This window comes from Macaca mulatta, chromosome 16 (genome assembly GCF_049350105.2).
Source record: "Macaca mulatta isolate MMU2019108-1 chromosome 16, T2T-MMU8v2.0, whole genome shotgun sequence".
Classification (NCBI taxonomy): Eukaryota; Metazoa; Chordata; class Mammalia; order Primates; family Cercopithecidae; genus Macaca; species Macaca mulatta.
The window spans coordinates 2,184,804-2,204,346 of NC_133421.1; the positions used below are offsets into that span (position 1 = coordinate 2,184,804).

At 47.9% G+C, this 19,543-nt stretch overlaps 1 protein-coding gene and 1 pseudogene across 8 annotated transcripts in view; both read right to left on the reverse strand.

Moving 5' to 3' along the window:
* VPS53 (VPS53 subunit of GARP complex) overlaps positions 1-19,543 on the reverse strand; it is a 174,900-nt gene that overhangs the window by 99,631 nt on the left and 55,726 nt on the right. For all 8 annotated transcript variants that reach the window (XM_077969703.1, XM_077969702.1, XM_077969701.1 and 5 more), the window contains 3 exons: positions 15,586-15,701; positions 13,165-13,284; positions 2,238-2,316 (listed from right to left, as the gene is read on the reverse strand). In XM_077969703.1, the coding sequence (XP_077825829.1) occupies positions 2,238-2,316; positions 13,165-13,284; positions 15,586-15,701 (315 nt within the window). The remainder of the gene's footprint in view (positions 1-2,237; positions 2,317-13,164; positions 13,285-15,585; positions 15,702-19,543) is intronic.
* Positions 16,516-17,365, reverse strand: LOC144335224 (small ribosomal subunit protein eS4, X isoform-like; annotated as a pseudogene).

The following is a 19,543-nucleotide window of genomic DNA, read 5'->3' on the forward strand; positions in this document are numbered from 1 at the left end:
TGACCCCATAGAGAAGTCACAGAGGCCAAAACCTACGGGTTTGCGTGTTCAGATTTTTCATTTACAAAGAGTTTACTAGGTTGCGTTGGAAAAATTTTTTTAAATCTTAATTCCCATTTATTTTTTAAAATCTTAATTCCCGTTTGTGAAATAGAAATAGTAACACAGGGCCTTTAAAAGAAGTCCATAGTCTTTAAAAAGGAAAAAAGAAAACGAGGTCAGGTGCGGTGGCTCACGCCTGTAATCCCAGCACTTTGGGAGGCTGAGGCGGGCAGATCATGAGGTCTGGATATTGAGACCCATCCAGGGTAACACGGTGAAACCCCATCTCTACTAAAAAGAAATACAAAAAATTAGCCGGGCATGGTGGCGAGCACCTGTAGTCCCAGCTACTCGGGAGTCGGAGGCAACAGAATGGCGTGAACCTGGAAGGCGGAGCTGGCAGTGAGCCGAGATCGCGCCACTGCACTCCAGCCTGGGCGACAGAGTGAGACTCCAAGACTCTATCTCAAAAAAAGAAAACAAAAACAAAAACAAAACCACACACACAAACAAGAAGTCACTACGTGAGAGAAAAGGGAGGTATGCTGTCAGAACCATTTTAATTTCATCTGCCCAGTGGTATCTGGGAAAAAATATATAAAGTAGGTCTCTTCTAAATAATAAAGATGGGCTTCATCCACATGTTCCTGAAATTTCTAGAAACTGAAATGGGTGGCCGGGCACGGTGGCTCACGCCTGTAATCCCAGCACTTTGGGAGGCTGAGGCAGGCGGATTACCTGAGGTTGGGAGTTCGAGACCAGCCTGGCCAACACGCAGAAACCCCGTCTCTACTAAAAATACAAAATTAGCCAGGCATGGTGGCAGGTGCCTGTAATCCCAGCTACCTGGGAGGCTGAGTCAGGAGAACTGCTTGAACCCAGGGGGTGGAGGTTGCAGTGGGCTGAGATGGCACGATTGCACTCCAGCCTGGGCCAAAGAGTGAAACTCCATCAAAAAAAAAAACCCTAAAATGGGCAGCTGAGTACACGTGAAGCTAACCTCGTCCTAAGAAGCGCCCAGTGCTTCTCATGAGCGAATATCCCTACAATCTTTTTTTACTTCTTTGGCCTTCATTTTCCTCATGTAATAAATAGGACTAATGGCTTTCTAATATCTACTCCCTCCCTGCAGTTACATCAGATGACTAAGGAATATCAGGTTCTCCAAGAAAAGTGCTTTACAAATAAGCATCTGATTACTAGCAGACAGCCATAAAATGTGAAGACATTAAAATCAGGAGCGGAATTCCTATAGAAAGTGAGGGGCAAAAGCTGGGGCCGCTACTCCCAATTACTTCCTATGTTTCTTTTATGGAACACAAAGAAAAAAGAATTAAGGTATTTCCAGTTATTGAATTACAGAGCAGACGCCGGAAATGTTCCTCGGATCAGTAATGTCCCCATCTCCACCCACAGAGCAGGGTCAGGCTCCTTGCCCCTGAATGCTTCAGTATGCTCCTGCCTTGAACAATTCTTTCTCTTGAAATAGCTCAAATAATAGAGAAAAGGGCTTGTATGGTTCTTTCCTGTCCGACACACGCTAGGTATAAAGACGGCATCTGCTGCAGTTGGAAGGGTGGAGCTAAAAGCAGTTCCCCAAGCAGGATGACCGCCGAGCGGGAGAAAGCTTGTTACATGAGAAGTGCAACCAGCAGCTCCCACGTGAAATGCTGTGGGCTTTGCAGACACAACACAAACAGCTCTGCTACCAGAGCGCTCAAGGGCATTAATTCCGAAGAGCAGGCTTACGGCCGGCCGCTAACAGGGAGGCTCCTCACTGTGTCACTCCGAGAGTCACATAAGCCGGTGGGTGCTCCGCCCAGTTGTCTTTTCACCAAACGAAAACCAGTAAGTTACGTAACAATCCTAAAAACACTGCGGCATGAGGATTTTTTTAAAATACAGCTATGAGAAAAAAGGAATTGACAGGGCAGACAAGATAGAAGGTTTGACCTACATTAAATTAAGCCCAAACAAATCCTCCCTTTCTGAGGCTGGAAGGAAACAGAGGAGGAACTGCCACCACCTTGGGACATTTAAAATCCAGGATGGTCTCGTTACCCTGAGCCTGCAGCAGACGGATCTGCAGCTGCCAGCGGGCACGACGGGAATGACAACCGCGTGGTGACCGGGGTGGGCATAAGCTCGGCAAGGATGCCGGTCATCTCTAAAGACAGGGAAACGCAGAGCAGTACCTTGGTGCCCTGGGAAGGAAACGCTTCTTCAAAATCGGCCAGGATTTGCTGTCCTAACTCAGTCTGCGCAGCCTTCACTCTGCGAGGAAGAGAGAACACATCATCACCTGGCATAATATCCTTACGTCACTACACACCGATCCACAGGGTCAAAAGGGCTGAAGTCTTCCCAGAAAGGCCAGGAAGGGTCCAGGGACGTCCACGAGGTGAGAGGTCACACACTAGTTAAGTGGCAGGTTGACGAGCAGGACCTAGGCACCCAAGGTATTCTCAGGGTGAATCTTCTACATCCCCAAAATTCTTCTAGGCCAACCCTTTCCTTGAGGTCGTATGTGTTAATCTTTACACAGTTCCACTGGGGGGTAGTTGTGCTGTGGGAAAATGTTACAGAATCACATCCGCATCAAATATAAATCTAGTCAGGCACAGTGGCTCACGTCTGGAATCCCAGCATGCGGGAGGCTGACGTGAGAGGGTCGCTTGAGGCCAGGATTTCAAGACCAGCCTGGGCAACATTAGAGAGATCCAGTCTCTACAAAAAAACAAACTAAAATAAAAACTACCCAGGTGTGGTGGCACACACCTGTACTCGGGAGGCCGTGGCGGGAGGATCTCTTGAGCCCAGGACTTTGAGGATACACAGAGCTATGACCACACCACAGCACTCCAGCCTGGGTGACAGAGCGAGACCTTGGCTCTCAAACAAAACACTAACAAACAACAACAAATAAATCCCTTTTGGATTACTGGCATAACCGCTGTCCTGCTCCTGGAGTGCAGAATGGGAAGAGGGCTCCACAGTGTTTCAGAGTGTTTTGTAAAAAGTTATTATGGGTATATAATCATTATAGATACATTTATAGGGTACCTGTGAAGTTTTGACACAGGCATATGATGTATAATGATCAAATCAGGGTAACTGGGGTATCCACCACCCCAAGTTGTTACTTCTCTGTGTCAGGAACATTCCAATTCCAATCTTTTAGTCATTTTTAAATATACAATAAATTATTAACTGTAGTCGCCCCACTGTTCTACCAAACACTAGATCTGATCATTCTAACTCTATTTTTGTACCCATTAGCCGTCCCACTTTCTCCCCACCTCCCTGCTACGCTTCCCAGCCTCTGGGACCCATCGTTCTACTCTCTATCTCCATGAGTTCAGCTCTGAAAATGTTCAGCTCCCACATACGAGTGAGGACGTGAGGAGTTTGTCTTCCTGGGTCTGGCTGATTTCATCTCACATCAAGTCCAGTTCCATCCATGTAGTTGTAGTGTTTTGGGTTTCTTGTTAATCCAGAAACCAACAAGCTCATAAGTTTTTAAACAAATGAATAAAGAGAATGTCTTCTATAGTAAAAACAAAAAGATACAAGTGACAAAATGAACTGCTAAAGGAAAGTGAGGGCCACTGACTGATGATTTAAGTTCAGAAGTTTGTGAATATGAAAATGGAACAGCAAGGAAAACCAGTTAGAAAGGGGAGGCCAGTACTCAACAGTGGCTGCGAGGGTACTAGGAGCTCAAGAACCACGTGTGGACTTGAATGCAAGGGCAGAAAGGAGAAGCGGCTAGGACGGAAAGCAGCTGTGGATCGCGCCCCGCGATCAAGTCACGCCCCCGCCATCGATCACGCCCCGCCATCGATCACACCCCCACAATCGATCACGCCCACACAATCGATCACGCCCCCGCCATCGATCACGCACCCCAATCGATCACACCCCCACCATCGATCACGCACCCCAATCGATCACGCCCCCACAATCGATCGTGCCCCCGCCATCAATCGTGCCCCCGCCATCGATCACACCCCCACCATCGATCACGCCCCCGCCATCGATCACGCACCCCAATCGATCACGCCCCCACCATCGATCACGCACCCCAATCGATCACGCCCCCACAATCGATCGTGCCCCCGCCATCAATCGTGCCCCCGCCATCGATCACGCCATCGATCACACCCCCGCCATCGATCACGCCCCCGCAATCGATCATGCCCCGCAATTGATCACGCCCTGCATTCGATCACGCCCCCATAATCGATCACACTCTCTGCATCCCCCACCGGCTGCCTGATGTTGGCGGCCACCTTGCACCAGCCAGCCTAGCAGAGCTAGAGTGGAGCAAGACTCTCGGGCCCTGCTGGACTTCCTGAGCCTGAGGCAAATACCGTCTGGTTGCCAAAAATGCCTTCAAAGAGCACACTTCCATTCTTGGTCTCCACCCTGCTCCTTCAGAATCAACTTTATGAAGTTTCTAGAAATAGCCAACAGCTCAAAACCACAATGTCTTTGGCTGCTAAGGAGTGTCTGGCAACCTGCTGAGATCTTCTTTTCAAATGAGGGGATAGGCGTGACCCAAAACAGTCTGTTTTTTCTGTGGCATGGTTATAATTACACCTTATTCCAAATACCTTCCAAGGTTTTTCCACTATCTTCAAAACTTTTAAAATCACTCTTAGAGGTGGCTTTGTAGCCTTTTGAGTCAGTTTTCAAGGGGGCCAGAAATGATCCAGATGAGGCTATTACTGGAATAGCCCCCACCTCCAGATCGGAATCAGGGCCATACATCTAGAGCTGTCCGACAGACAATGGGAGACATTCCTTGCGTGTGAACTGTGACATGAGAGAAAAGAATAAAATTGTACTTCGGAGCTTCTCGTGATTCTCACGTCATGAGGCAGCACACAGCCTCCTGTGGTGCCAGGTCACAAGACAGCTTCCAGAGGCGCGGACCCTGTGTTCCTACCTCCTCCTTGGAAACACACAGACAGCACCACTTCCCTCCTAAGCCACCGGGAACTTACCGCAGGCACTTTTCATGGTTAGAAGAGGAAGGAGTTCTCTTCACAGGGGAAGTGCCACCACTGGCCAGAGCACCCACAGTCATAGTCTCAGGACCACTGACCATCTCAGTGACACTGGTGGGCCCGGCTCTGCCTCTGGCCCGAACTACTCCCTACTCCATATTCTCGGTGACTCTGAAACTGAGGCGGCAGAAAGGAGAACCACAGCCTGTGACGGCACGTGGTATCACCAGAGACCAAAAAGAGGGAAAATGACCAGCCTCTGAGGAGAACCACAGCCTGTGACAGCACGTGTTATCACCAGAGACCAAAAAGAGGGAAAATGACCAGCCTCTGATGTGTAGACCTCCTTGCCAAGTTCTTCATTTTCAAAGTCACCTCCTGAGATGGGCAAGACCTGGCTATGTGACTAGTGAGCCGCGTAATCATGTCACTTCCTCTCCGTGGGTCACAACTTCGAATAGCTGTGAAATAAGAGGGTGGGGCGAGCGGCCCATACTAGATGATTCCATGTCCTCTCCAGTGCCGATTATTCCACAACACCCATCTTACGGTGCTGACTGGCTTCACAGGTGGCTACAGGTTAGATGTGTGCTTAATCCTGGAGCAGAAGGATACACTTCTGCATATAAACGTCAATGTTTCCAACAGCAGGTTTTTTCCTTTTCTTTTTTTTTTTTTTTGAGACGAAGTCTTGCTCTTGTCCCCCAGGCTGGAGTGCAATGGTGTAATCTCGGCTCACTGCAACCTCCACCTCCTGGGTCAAGTGATTCTCCTGCATCAGCCTCCCGAGTAGCTGGGATTACAGGCGCCTGCCACCACGCCTGGCTAATTTTTTGTATTTTTAGTAGAGATGGGGTTTCACCATGTTGGCCAGGCTGGTCTCGAACTCCTGACCTCAGGTGATCTGCCAGCCTCGGCCTCCCAAAGTGCTGGGATTACAGGCATGAGCCACCGCGCCCGGCCTCTACCAACAGCAGTTTTTGAAGTGGCTATCAATGATTCAGATGAAAGAGCACCCATTCCCTCAGAGACATCACTGATGGTATCTACAGACCCAAACCTCAATCCCATGCACTTTCAGGGTGAGATGTGAATTGCAGTCTTCATAATCAATTGCTTAAATAGGATTCTAGAAAGAAGTCAACAGACTTGAAAGAATGTATCTTTGGCCTCATTCCTTTAAACTCCTTCCTCTTCTAACCATGAAAAGTTCCTACTATAAAGAGGTAGCTCTACTGATAACCGTCAGCAAAGCAGATATATGTGCTGAACTATCAAGATTTCCTAGTCATTCCTTTCTCTTCAGACTGAAGTACAGTGGTACATTCGTGGCTCGCTGCAACCTCAACCTCCCGGGGTCAAGTGATCCTTCTCTCAGCCTCCTGAGTAGCTGGGACTATAGGTGTGCACCTCCATGCACAGCTAATTCTTATATTTTCTGTAGAGATGGAGTTTTGCCATGTTGCCCAGGCTGGTCTCAAACTCCTGGGCTCAAGCGATCTGCCCACTTCAGCCTCCCAAAGCGCTAGGATTACAGGCGTGAGCCACTGCACCAACTGATTTCCTAGTCATTCAGAAATCATGAGCTGGGCAGGCCTGTCCATTTCCAGGTTGAGTTCTTTTTTCACTCCACCATGAGACCTGCTAAGCCTTTCTCACAGTTATAAGAGGTTAGAAATGGCTGTGAAAAATATATTTTAGTTCAAGAGTTTCACAGTTTTCAAGAGAATGTAAGAATCTTCCGTTCTTTGTTGGGAAATACTGACTGATGACTAGAAACATTCACTGTCATGGGCATGCTTAGGCCAGGAGGATTTGAAATGTAAAGACACTAAAGAAAAAACTCTTTCCTTCAACGCTACAGCAAGCATGGAAGCATTTGCCAGAAGGGTAGCTGGAAGAATCAGCTATGCTTGAATCAAGGCTCATGAACTTCCATTTCAAACGTGCAGGCAAAGATTTCAGAACACAACTGTTCACATGACTTCTACAATTTACAGACAGCAAGACAGTAAATTCGAGAAACGGAAGCAATGCAGAGGGTAGTAACCTGCCTGCCATCTCCCGCCCCTCACAATAAATAGCTGTTCCTATCATTTCCAGATGGTTCTACCACCACCACGTAAACATAAGGGAAGAAAATTCACCAGAAAGGATGCTAAAAATAAGAAGTCTGGACTTTTCTCAAACTTTCAGCACCTCTCAAAAAAACAATTCTAGTCAAGCACTGAAAAGAAGAAGCTGTCTCCTCTTGGCTCTTTTTAGTGTGACTTTTTTTTTTTTTTTTTTTTCCTGAGACGAGTCTGCTCTCTTGCCCAGGCTGGAGTGCAGTGGCACAGTCTCGGCTCACTGCCGCCTCCACTTCCGGAGATCAAGTGATTCTCCCACTGCAGCCTCCCGAGTAACCGGAACCACAGGCACACACCACCATACCGGCTCACTTTTTGTATTTTTGGTAGACACAGGGTTTCACCATGTTGCCTAGGCTGGTCTCGAACTCCGGAGCTCAAGCGATCTGCCTGTCTCAGCCTCCCAAAGTGCTGCGATTACAGGTGTGAGCCACCAGGTCCAGCCTTTTTAGTGTTACTTAATAGCACATATTCTGTATTAATCTACACAAAATTATTGCAAACAGAGATTTTGAAATGAACTAAAAGTAAATCCTCCTGTGTTTGCAGCAACCCTACGTGATAATGAACGTTTGGAGCGCTGAAATATATTCATAGAATGTTGGATTTTCTATTTTTAAGGGAATGTGATTATAACAGTCAATACAAAGTTCCTTCAAATTTTTAAAACTCTCTCTGGAAAAGTGTTGAAAAGCGAAGAGCCCACCAAAAGTACAGGCAGCAAAAGCAAAAAGAAACAAGTGTGACTACATCAAACTAAAAAGCCCATGAGAGAAATGCAAGTCAAAACCACGGTGCAGTATCACCTCACAGCCCAGTGGGGGCGCTTTTCACGTTTACTGGCCATTTACATATCTCCTTTGGAGAAACGCTTATTCAAACCCTTTGCTTGCTTTTTAATTGAGTTGTTCGGCTTTTGGTTGCTGATGTTTAGGAATTCTTTGTATATTCTAGATACGAATCCATCATCAGATAAATGATCTGGAAATATTCTTCCCATTCTGTGTGTTGCCATGTTACCCTGCTGATAGTATCTTTCCATGCACAAGTTTTAAAATTTTTCATGAAGTCCAATTTATCTATGTTTTTCTTTTGTTGCCTAGGACTTTGGTGTCATATCCAAGAAACTGCTGCCAAATTCAGTGCTGTGAAGATCTGCTCTTGTTTTCTTCTCACAGTTTTAGAATTAGGTTTTACATCTAGCTATAGATCCATTTTGAGTTATTAATGAATCCCTACACTGGTTTCTGCCAAATAAAAGTTAGTTCTCTCATGTTCCTGCCATGCACAACCCCCTCCTTTACACCGACTGGAGATCGGCTCCCACACACATCTCCGTGAGTGCGTGGCCACTGCCTGATAAGGGTCTTATCTTTTCTAATCCAGAACATACTCCTACTATCCAGACTCCTGTACCTCTGTAATCCACTACACTTTTACAAAACACAAGTGAGATCATGCCCCCCAACGCTTAAAATCCTTCACTGTCCACAAAATAAAAAATATTTAGCAAGGTATATAAAACCTGACCCCATCTACCTACGCAGCCTTATCTCCCTCTGCTGCCTCCAAACTCCTTGAGGCTCCCTCTTCCTTCTCTCCCCACTTACTGTCACGTTGGTAAGATGCCACCCATTCTTTTAAGATTCCGATTAAAATGGAATTTGTCTAGGCCCCCTGCCCTCAGCCCCTGCTTCAGCCTATCAGTTCCTCTTCTGAGATCCTGCTATGCCTTGTACAGCATATACCATGGTTTTGTTACATCTGTTACACTGGAATCTTCTATTAATGTCTTTCTTCTCCATACAAAAATGGTGAACTCTTCGAAGGCAGAGAGTGTGTATTTCTTATTTTTGTGCCTTCAGTCCCCTAGCACAGGGCCTAGGATGTAGAAAATGCAGGGTAAATATCTGTCACGTAAATGAAGAAAAGAACAAATGAATGTGAAAGAGATCAACTCTGAATCATCCTGAGAGCAGGGGTAGGAGGGACTGCCTTCCTCCTCCTCCCTCATCTGCTGACAGCAAATCTGCCTGCTCCATCCAAGCTCCTTCCTTCTCGCAGCTCATAAAGTCCTGTTCGCCTGCCTTCTTGGCTGCCTCACAGTCCAGTCTGATAAGGCGATCAGCCGGCTCCAGGTGTCCTCGAGGGGTAGGAAGGAGAAGGGAGAGGGTGGCGGTTTCCCTAGTGTTCTGCCAAGCTCTGCTCCAACATTCCCTAATATTCTTTGGCATTTCCATGACAAGATGCACACTGATGCCCCGAAACCTTAGAAATAAGAAAAAGATTTTCATAAAAATCAAAATCCAGGCAAGAAAAGTGGTAGACTAGAAGCCTGAGGACTTCCTGGTAGGAAGGATGACAGGAAATCACTGCCCAAAAATGCTTCTTGAAAATGAAAGACATGAAGGTGGTGATACCAGAAGCAGGATGGGGCCCTGGTCTGCTGCCAGCAGGGCATGCTGTGCCCTGCAATAGGAGGAATCAGCCGCTGTCCACATCTGTACCCACACCGTGAATGCTCACGCCAGGTGGCAGAGGTGGGCCTCTGGGTCTGAGAACTTTAGCAGTAGCCAGAGGGGCTGCCAACACCCAGGAAGACCAGGGAGCCTCCGAGCCTAGGAGATCAGCCGCTGGGACACCCATCTGGTAGGTTTCTCCAGGTCTGGACCCCTCACTTTGGAAGAGCTGTCTGTGATAACACTTGGCCAAGCAGCAATTCCCACTTCTCGCCCAGGAGCAGGTAGCAGCTAAAGAGCATTCTTGATCAGACTAACAGAGAATATCAAAAATAAAAACGAGGCCAGGCGCGGTGGCTCACGCCTGTCATCCCAGCACTTTGGGAGACTGAGGCCGGTGGATCACTTGAGGTGTCAGGAGTTTGAAACCAGCCTGGCCAACATGGTGAAACCCCGTTTCTACTAACAATATAAAAACTAGCTGGGCGTGGGTGGTGGGCGTGGGTGGTGGGTGTGGGTGGTGGGTACCTGTGGTCCCAGCTACTTGGGAGGCTGAGGCAGGAGACTTTCTTGAACCCGGGAGGCGGAGCTTGCAGTGAGCTGAGATCGTGCCACTGCACCCCAGCCTGGGTGATGGAGTGAGACTTGGTCACAAAAAATCAATGAATACAATAAAAATGAGCTTTCAGCTAAGAATCACCAAACATTTGAGAAATGCTAAAGAGAGAGAATTGCCACGCTGAACAAACTGAAGATCTTACACCGGCGACAGAGAAATGGAACAGGCAGCCCAGCGCTTTAACATACAGGTAATTTCTATTCTGTGGGAGATATATGAGAATATTATGCCCATGAGAAAAGAATCAGCTAGATATGCTGGAAATTAAAAAGCTGGATTGTTAAAATAAAAATTCAACAGCTGGGCCAAATAGCAGACTAGATGCAAGTGAAGAGTAAATTAAAACAGGAAGACTGGGTTGAGGAATTCTTTCAGAGAGCAGTTCAGAAGGACAGAGAGACGGAAAGCATGAAAGGAAAATTAAGAGACATGGCAGCAGATCTAGAAGCTCCAACGTTCACGTAACAAGAATTCTATGAGGAGAGAATGCAGAGACAAAGCTGTAGAGACTACCCAAAGAAAGGAATAAAGGAGAATAACTTCTCAGGGTATGAGAAACGCAGGAGTCTTCAGATGAAGAATACAACTGGGGCTTGGTACAGTGGCTCACGCCTGTAATCCCAGCACTTTGGGAGGATGAGGCAGGAGGATCACTTGAGCCCAGGAGTTCAAGAGCAGCCTGGGCAACACAGGAAGATCCCACCTCTACAGAAAAATGTTAAACATCAGCCAGGCGTGGTGGTATTTGCCTGTACTCCCGGCTACTCAGCCAGGCGTGGTGGTATTTGCCTGTACTCCCGGCTACTCAGCGAGGCGTGGTGGTATTTGCCTGTACTCCCGGCTACTCAGGAGGTGGAGGCAGGAGGATGTCTTCAGCCCAGGAGTTCCAGGTTGCAGCGAGCGATGACCGCGCCACAGCACTCCAGCCTGGGCACCAGAGCAAGACCCTGTCTCAGAAAAACAAAGCAAAACACTCATCTTACTAGCTACACGGGAAATGAAAATTAAAGGAACTGGATACCGTTTTCAACCATCAGAGAGATGAAAATGAAGAACAACAACATCACGTGTGGCTGAGGGTGCCGGGAAAGGTGCTCTCAGCTGAGGGTGCCGGGAAAGGTGCTCTCACAATTCACAGATCGTACTACAAGTATACAAAGCTTCGCTGCAGGGCAAATGGGCAGTAGTTACTAAAATTTTAAATGTATATAAACCTATAACCCAGAATCTGTCCTAGAGAAATACTTGCATATGTGCAAATGGGGGCATATTTTAAGATTTAGAAACAAACAATCTAGTGCTATACCTGTGGCGTGTTATACTACGGGATTCTGTGCATCAATTCCAGGGAATGAAGCAGTTCTATACACACTGACGTGAAAAAAGAAATCTAAAAAATTCCAGAGAATGAAGCAGGTCTATACACACTGATGTGAAAAAAAAAATCTAAAAAATTCCAGAGAATGAAGCAGGTCTATACATACTGACATGAAAAACAAATATCTAAAATACATGTGGTTGAAAACAAAAAGCAGTTTTTAGAATAAAGCGTAAGGTATGAAACCATTTAGTTAAAACAAAACAAAGCAAAACCAAAACCATTAACTGAAACTATAGATTTATGTAAATACATACATAAAAATCCGGAGCGATATCCATTAAACTGATAACAGTTACCACCTCTGGAGAGAATAATGGGATTCTGAGGTCTAGGTAAAGGGAACTTAGGCTTCATCTGTATATATATTTGACGCCTCCCAGGTTCAAGTGACTCTCCTGCCTCAGCTTTCCAAGTAGTTGCGATTACAGGCGCCCGCCACCATGTCCAGATAATTTTTGCATTTTTAGTAGAGACAGGGTTTCAACATGTTTGTCAGGCTGGTCTCGAACTCCTGACCTCAGGTGATCCACCTGCCGCGGCCTCCCAAAGTGCTGGGCTTACAGGTGTGAGCTACAGGGCCCGGCCATGGCTCACTGTATTTTCTAAAGACCATCACAGCAATCTATCCTATCCCACGTGCTTTTTGTAACGATGTGACTTTGACATTCCTCCCGTTAGCATTAGTGGGTGGGAGAAGACTATGTTCCTTCCTCTTGAATCTTAGCAGCCTTGCGACTTCGGTAGAAGTGATGCTATGAAATTTCCCAGGCTTGCTTCTCTTGTGACGCTCATTCTTGGAACCAGCCACCTTAACATGAGGAAGTCCAAGAAGCCCGTGGAAGACAACAGAGAATCCCAGCCCAGGCCTGGCTGAGCTCCCAGCTGACAGCAAGTACCAAGGTGCCAGCCATGAGAGGGAGCCAGTGCATTCTCCAGTCCCTCTTGAGCTGCCTCGGCTAATGCTGCACGGAGCAGGGATGAGCTGGTCCCCTGAGCCAGGCCAAATTATACACGCAAAACAATTATTGTTTTAAGCTGCTAAGTTCTGTGCTGGTTTGTTACAAAGAAATAGATACCTAGAACAGTTTCCCTCACAAATGGGGACAGCTGAGAGTTGTCCATATACACAACTGCAACTATCTACGATAGGCAGCTTTAGAAGACACGGGAAGGGGTATCATGGGGGATGCCTGCACCAGACAGAGTCAGATCAGGTAGCATCTGAGGTTTCTTCACACAGTAAGATTCTGCAGTGAACATGCTGAGCTAAGTGCTTAAGCACCTCCTAGCACCAGGTCCTTTTCTGAAAGCAAGAGCACTTCCGCTGGGGACGGTTTACCTTTCGGAAAGCTGCCGGATCTGTGGAATCCCCATGGACTTTTCCTCCGGGGACAGTTTACCTTTCGGAAAGCTGCCGGATATGTGGAATCCCCATGGACTTTTCCTCCGGGGACAGTTTACCTTTCGGAAAGCTGCCGGATCTGTGGAATCCCCATGGACTTTTCCTCCGGGGACAGTTTACCTTTCAGAAAGCTGCCGGATCTGTGGAATCCCCATATACTTGTGGAAGTGTTCCAGGACATTCATCACACCCTGAAGGAGATTAGCAACTTCTCCGTATTGTCTTCGCCTGGTCATGGCTCTGCAAGGAAAGAATAAGTTTAAAAGTCTAGAAAAACACTAAGAACACAAGATACAGACACAGAACAACCTACTCTAGCTCTCAAACAGACATCAACTCGGCTGAATCAACGTTCACTGAGTGCTGAGTATATAAGCTGCTGTGCGTTGTGGGAGGCAAAAAACAGGATCTGGTCCAAATTCTCAAGGTGACATCATACAGTAGGCAGAGAGTCAAGTACACATCTAACTAGTATAAAACAGGATGAACTATGTCCTAAACACAAGTGCACGTTATGTGCTACGGCGGGAAGAACGTGTGAGTGATTAATTCTCATTCGGTGTGGGGACAGAATCTGGGAAGATGATGGATTTAGAATTTGGGTTGGATATTTTGGGATTAGCAAGCTTGGGACAGAGAACAGGGGTAGGGATGTTACTATCTGAGGATTACAGCCCATGAGCAAACCAAACACATCTTTCCAGGACAAAACAAAGGGCATGGCTGGGCGCGGTGGCTCACGCCTGTAATCCCAGCACTTTGGGAGGCTGAGGCCGGCGGTCATGAAGTCAGGAGATCAAGACCATCCTGGCCAACATGGTGAAACCCCGTCTCTACTAAAAATACAAAAAATTAGCTGGGCGTGGTGGCAGGTGCCTGTAATCCCAGCTACTCGGGAGGCTGAGGCAAGAGACTCGCTTGAACCTGGGAAGCGGAGGTTTCAGTGAGCCAAGATCGTGCCACTGCACTCCAGCCAGGGCGACAGTGTGAGACTCCCATCTCAAAAACAAAAACAAAGACACAGAAAGGGCCCAGCTTTAAATATTAACTGAAATCTGCAGGTTCTGAGGCATCTGTGTCACAGACCTCTACTTTCCCTACTGCTAAGGTTAATGTCGCTTCAATAAAAGGATGCTGATAAAATCAAGTTACACACAGGGAGGAAATATAAACTATTAGATCTAAATTTTTCATTAGGGTTGGGCTATTTTATTACATTTATAATTTATGATTTTCCATAAGAGGCATTGAAAAAGACAGGATCAAGTTCAAGCCAAGGTGTTACACTGCTACCAACATTGCTATCACCACCTGTTCCCACCAGCGCCTGTTCTCACCACCGCCTGGTCTTAACCACTGCCTGGTCTCACCACCGCCTGTTCTCACCACTGCCTGGTCTCACCACCACCTGTTCTCACCACTGCCTGGTCTTACCACCACCTGGTCTTAACCACCACCTAGTCTCACCATCGCCTGTTCTCACCACTGCCTGTTCCCACCACCGCCTGTTCTCACCACTGCCAGCGCCTGTTCTCACCACTGCCTGGTCTTAACCACTGCCTGTTCTCACCATCGCCTGTTCTCACCACTGCCTGGTCTTACCACCACCTGGTCTTAACCACCGCCTGGTCTCACCAGCACCTGGTCTCACCGCTGCCTGGTCTGTTGGTTTGGTGGACACCCACCACCCAAGAAAGAACAAATGTGACTGCCCTCTGGTCTCCCTCTGGCCCCTGCTCTCACTGCTCACAGGGGAGTGGACCGGGGGTCCCTGGAGCTCATGCAATACCTAGAGAGGTCAGGAAGAGGCCTGCCCCTCCTCCTCTTTCCCTGAAGGCACTGTCCCACTTCCCCCACCCAGGACTTCGAATGCTGTATCTCAGTTTCTATGAAGAGGAGCTTTCCCTGTCCACACATGGAATCACACTGAGGTGGAGCAGGGGGAGTCCCCAGCCTGAATGGGCCACAGAGGTGAGCTGGAGTGTCAGCATCTTGCTAGTAAAGGAGGCTTTAGACTGCTTCTCTGTAGTAAATAACCAGCTCTTCCTTCTAATACTATTTCTAATGTTCTGATGTATCATTCCCTCTACAAACCAAACGGAAAGCTAATAAAAAGTAGATTGAAAAAAAGTGGTTTGAATGATTGAGTTCTGTTTCCTATATAGGGTCTCTTTGATGACAGCGCAACTCAGCCCAACGCAAGTAGAAACTCGTCGAGGCAGAAGCAGCCGGGAGTGAACGTGGGCCTGCGTCCCTCTGTCTGCCTTGACGGTACAGAGCTGCAGCCTGAAGACGGGCCATATTCTCGGAATGGTTCTGAGAGGCTTCCTGGGTCCCCTTCTGACCGGCTGCCAGTGTTCGTTAGGTTTTGAACACCAGAGGGCACAAAGCAAAAACGTGACTGGACACTTGAAGCCAATTTGCAGAAGGTGGGACAGGATGGTGAGACTTTCCCGGCTGAGAAGTAAACAGGCCGACAACACCATTTCTCTATGTGACACATTTCCCGTGGCCCCAGAAGAGAAAGCTGGCATTGCTTACTCGAGGGAGTCGACACCTCCTGCCAGCATGTGCAGGTGGTTCAGCGTGGTGATTGAGGTGGTCAGGTGGCGTTTGGCGTGATCTAATTGCTTAATGTCACGGGTGATTTCTTTCACCTAAACATTGAAAAACCAAAGAGAGAAAAGAAGACGGTTAAGAAGGATGTAAAACGCTTCCGCAAGTAGCTCCCTAAGAAACGAATGCAGATGAAGCAGGGAAAAATCTCAGGTTAGCAAACATTCTCACAATACAAAATCAAAATAATTTCCAACCAGGCATTTAATGTGGCATCTCTTTGGACTTTACTTGGGGTTATAAAACCTTCAGCTGCGAGCATGAAATGAACTTTATTTTTTACACCAAATGAAATGATCCAAACGGCAATTCAGTATTGAGCACACAGGACAGAGGAGGCAGGCACAGCACCGTTCCTCCTGAACAAGGTGAGGAAAGTGTGCCTTCTGGTGCTGACGCCGCTGGCCGAACAAAACGCCTCAGTCAGCACCTGGCATTCACACGGTCTTTCCCAACGGAACGAGGGCCTGAGCCTCCAGCAAAGACTTTCAAATCTCAAGAAGACTGAAACAGAAGCCCTGTGACACACGTTTAACATGTAAGTTACCGGGAGGGCAGGCGCAGTCTTCAGGGAGTGAGAAGGCAGTTTGGGGAGTAAGAACCTGACAGTGTTGTTTCAGCAGGTGCAAGAGAAGAGAAGCTGTCTCCGGGAATGCAAGTGTATTTCAGTCACCAGAAAAGCATATTCAATAGAGAAGTTGGAAAAATTCCCCAACTTTACTAACACCCAGGTGAAATCATCCACTGTGTTTCTTGGTCCACGCTAAGAAACTTTGTGTGTGTGTGTGTGTGTTTTATCACGCCACATTAGTTTTAATTACGTACAAAGATCTAACATGTCACGCGCGGACCATTTCACCCACTGCTCTGTTTGGCTGCCAGTCTCGTCTCTCTCTTCCGCAATGGTGAGGCGGGTACCCCTTCCTCGGGGAAGAAAAATCCATGGTTTGTTGCCAATAGTGAAAATGTTGGAAAGTCGAGTGGCAAAGCTGTTGCCATTGGCGTCTTTCACATGAACCACGTCAAAAGATCCAGGGTGCCTCTCTCTGTTGGGGTCACACCAATTCTTCCTAGGTTGGCACCTCCAGTCACCACACACAGCTTACCAGTGTCGAACTTGATGAAATCAATAATCCTGCCAGTCTCCAAATCAATCTGAATGGTGTCATTCACCTCGATGAGGGGTCAGGGTAGCGGACGGTGCGCGCATCATGGTCACAAGATGAGGTGACCATATTCTTTTTTGTGCCCACAAAGATTTTTCTCACTTTGCACAACTTGTACTTGGCCTCCTCGGGTGTAATACGATGTACAGCAAAGCGACCCTTGGTGTCACAGATCAAATGGAAATTCTCGCCGGTCTTGCCAATGCTGATGACGTCCATGAACCCAGCAGGGGAGGTTGTATCAGTTCGGACCTTGCCATCGATCTTAATGAACCGCTGCATGCAAGTCTTCTTTCCTTAAGTCTGTTCCTTAGGAAAATGATGAGGGGGAGACACTCTCTCAACTTGGGGGACCGTGGACGGACTAGGAGCAAACACACCAGTCCATTTATCCAGCACCCAATGCTTTGGAGCTGCCATGCGCTTCAGACGCTTTTTGGCACCACGAGCCATGGCTGCATTAGGCAAGGAAAGGGGACCTCCGTCTTCCGGTGCACGCAGCGAAACTTTCTCAAGAGCAATTTGGTTGCCCAGGTTCTGTGATACCTGGAAGGAAGGGACTGCCCTGGATACCAAGCACAAACACTGCAGTCACGGGATAGATGCATCCCACTAAAGGGAGAAACTCGGCAGTGAGTTCATGGGCCCCGTGAACTCATAAAGGTTACGACCTGCCCAGCTCAAGTCCACACCCACAATCCTGCAAGCCTCACCTGGATCTCAGCTGTAAAAAGCCTCTTTCATGGTGACTTCCCAATCAAGCCTTCCTTCCTTCTACAACCCCCAAACAACCTCTGTTTCCACTGAATTAAAAAAAAAAAAGAAAGTTTAAGACCCACCACTACTTTACCAAATACTTGAATTTGGGGCAAAAAAAACCCAGGAGTGGTGTCACAAGCTGGATATACAAGGCTGAAGACTGGCCCTGTAATCTGAGCACCCACTTGCCGATCTGAAATCAGCATCCTTTTTCCTACAAAACAATCTCTGTATCTCTTCCAGGGTTTTTAGCTTTGGTCTAACATAGGGAGTCTTTATTTTTTATTTTTATTTATTTATTTATTTATTTATTTATTTATTTATTGAGACGGAGTCTCGCTCTGTCGCCCAGGCTGGAGTACAGTAGTGCGATCTCGGCTCACTGCAGCCTCCACCTCCCAGGCAAGCGATTCTCTGCCTCAGCCTCCAGAGCACCTGGGATTACAGGTGTGCACCACGACGCCTGGTTAATTTTTGTATTTTTAGTAGAGACACAGTTTTGCCATGTTGGCCAGGCTGGCCCTGAACTCCTGGCCTCAAGTAATCCGCCCTCCTTGGCCTACCAAAGTGCTGGGATTACAGGCGTGAGCCATGGTGCCCGGCCGCATCGGGGGTCTTTAACCACCGTGTTCAAAGTCACAGTCATCTTCGACTCTTCCTGGTCCCTGCATCATTAACTCCTAAATATTCTTCCTCTGCTTCATCTCAAGAATCTATCCCTGCTCTCTATTCCTCGTTCAGGCCCTCACCGCTCTGCACTGGAGCTGACTGGTCTCTGCTCTCTACTCCTCGTTCAGGCCCCCACCGCTCTGCACTGGAGCTGACTGGTCCCTTCTCTCTATTCCTCGTTCAGGCCCCCACCGCTCTGCACTGGAGCTGACTGGTCCCTTCTCTCTACTCCTCGTTCAGGCCCCCACCGCTCTACACTGGAGCTGACTGGTCTCTTCTCTCTATTCCTCGTTCAGGCCCCCACCGCTCTACACTGGAGCTGACTGGTCTCTGCTCTCTATTCCTCGTTCAGGCCCTCACCGCTCTACACTGGAGCTGACTGGTCTCTTCTCTCTATTCCTCGTTCAGGCCCTCACCGCTCTACACTGGAGCTGACTGGTCTCTTCTCTCTATTCCTCGTTCAGGCCCCCACCGCTCTACACTGGAGCTGACTGGTCTCTTCTCTCTATTCCTCGTTCAGGCCCTCACCGCTCTACACTGGAGCTGACTGGTCTCTGTATTCCCAGGCTCTCCCATCACTCCCCATCCCACAGCCTGTGTTTCTCTAGACAAACTGAACCACACATTTTTCCCTAAACAAAGCCTTCAATGGCAGGGCATGCCAGGGGTACTCAGATAAAACCGACACGAGACCACCCGTAAGACAGAATGCCCATGGTTGATTCGCCTCAACTGTTGCCCATGGGCAGCGAAAACGGGCAGAGCTGAAGCGGGAGGTTTCAGAGTCAGACAGATCCAGGGCTGAACCCCAGCTCCACCACTCACCAACACTGCATCCTAGAACAAGTTTCTCAGCCTCACGGAGTCTCAGTTTTCTCATCGATAAGATGGGTAATCACAGAGATAATAATGATCCTAAAACCTAGTTCAGAAGGTTGTTGTGAGGGCTAAATCAGAGTGCTGGTGCAAAGCAGCCAGCACAGAGCTGACACTGAACGAGCTCAAGAAAGATCACGTCTCCCATGCAGGGAGGCCCCTGAAACTACTGCCACGGAATGACAGATGAAATGCTCCCGATTACCGTAAATACAACATCGCATGCAGGACTGTGTAAAGACAATGCCAGGCTGGGATACCAGAATGAGCCAACAGCACGTGATGTGCTTCCCCCTGCAGAGAGCCTATGAACGGACGTGCAGTCAGGGAGGTTTCACATCACCAAGATTCCTGTCCCAGAAAAGCAGATGTTCATAGCTCTGGGAATGGAATGTGACCCTTGTGGAGAGCCT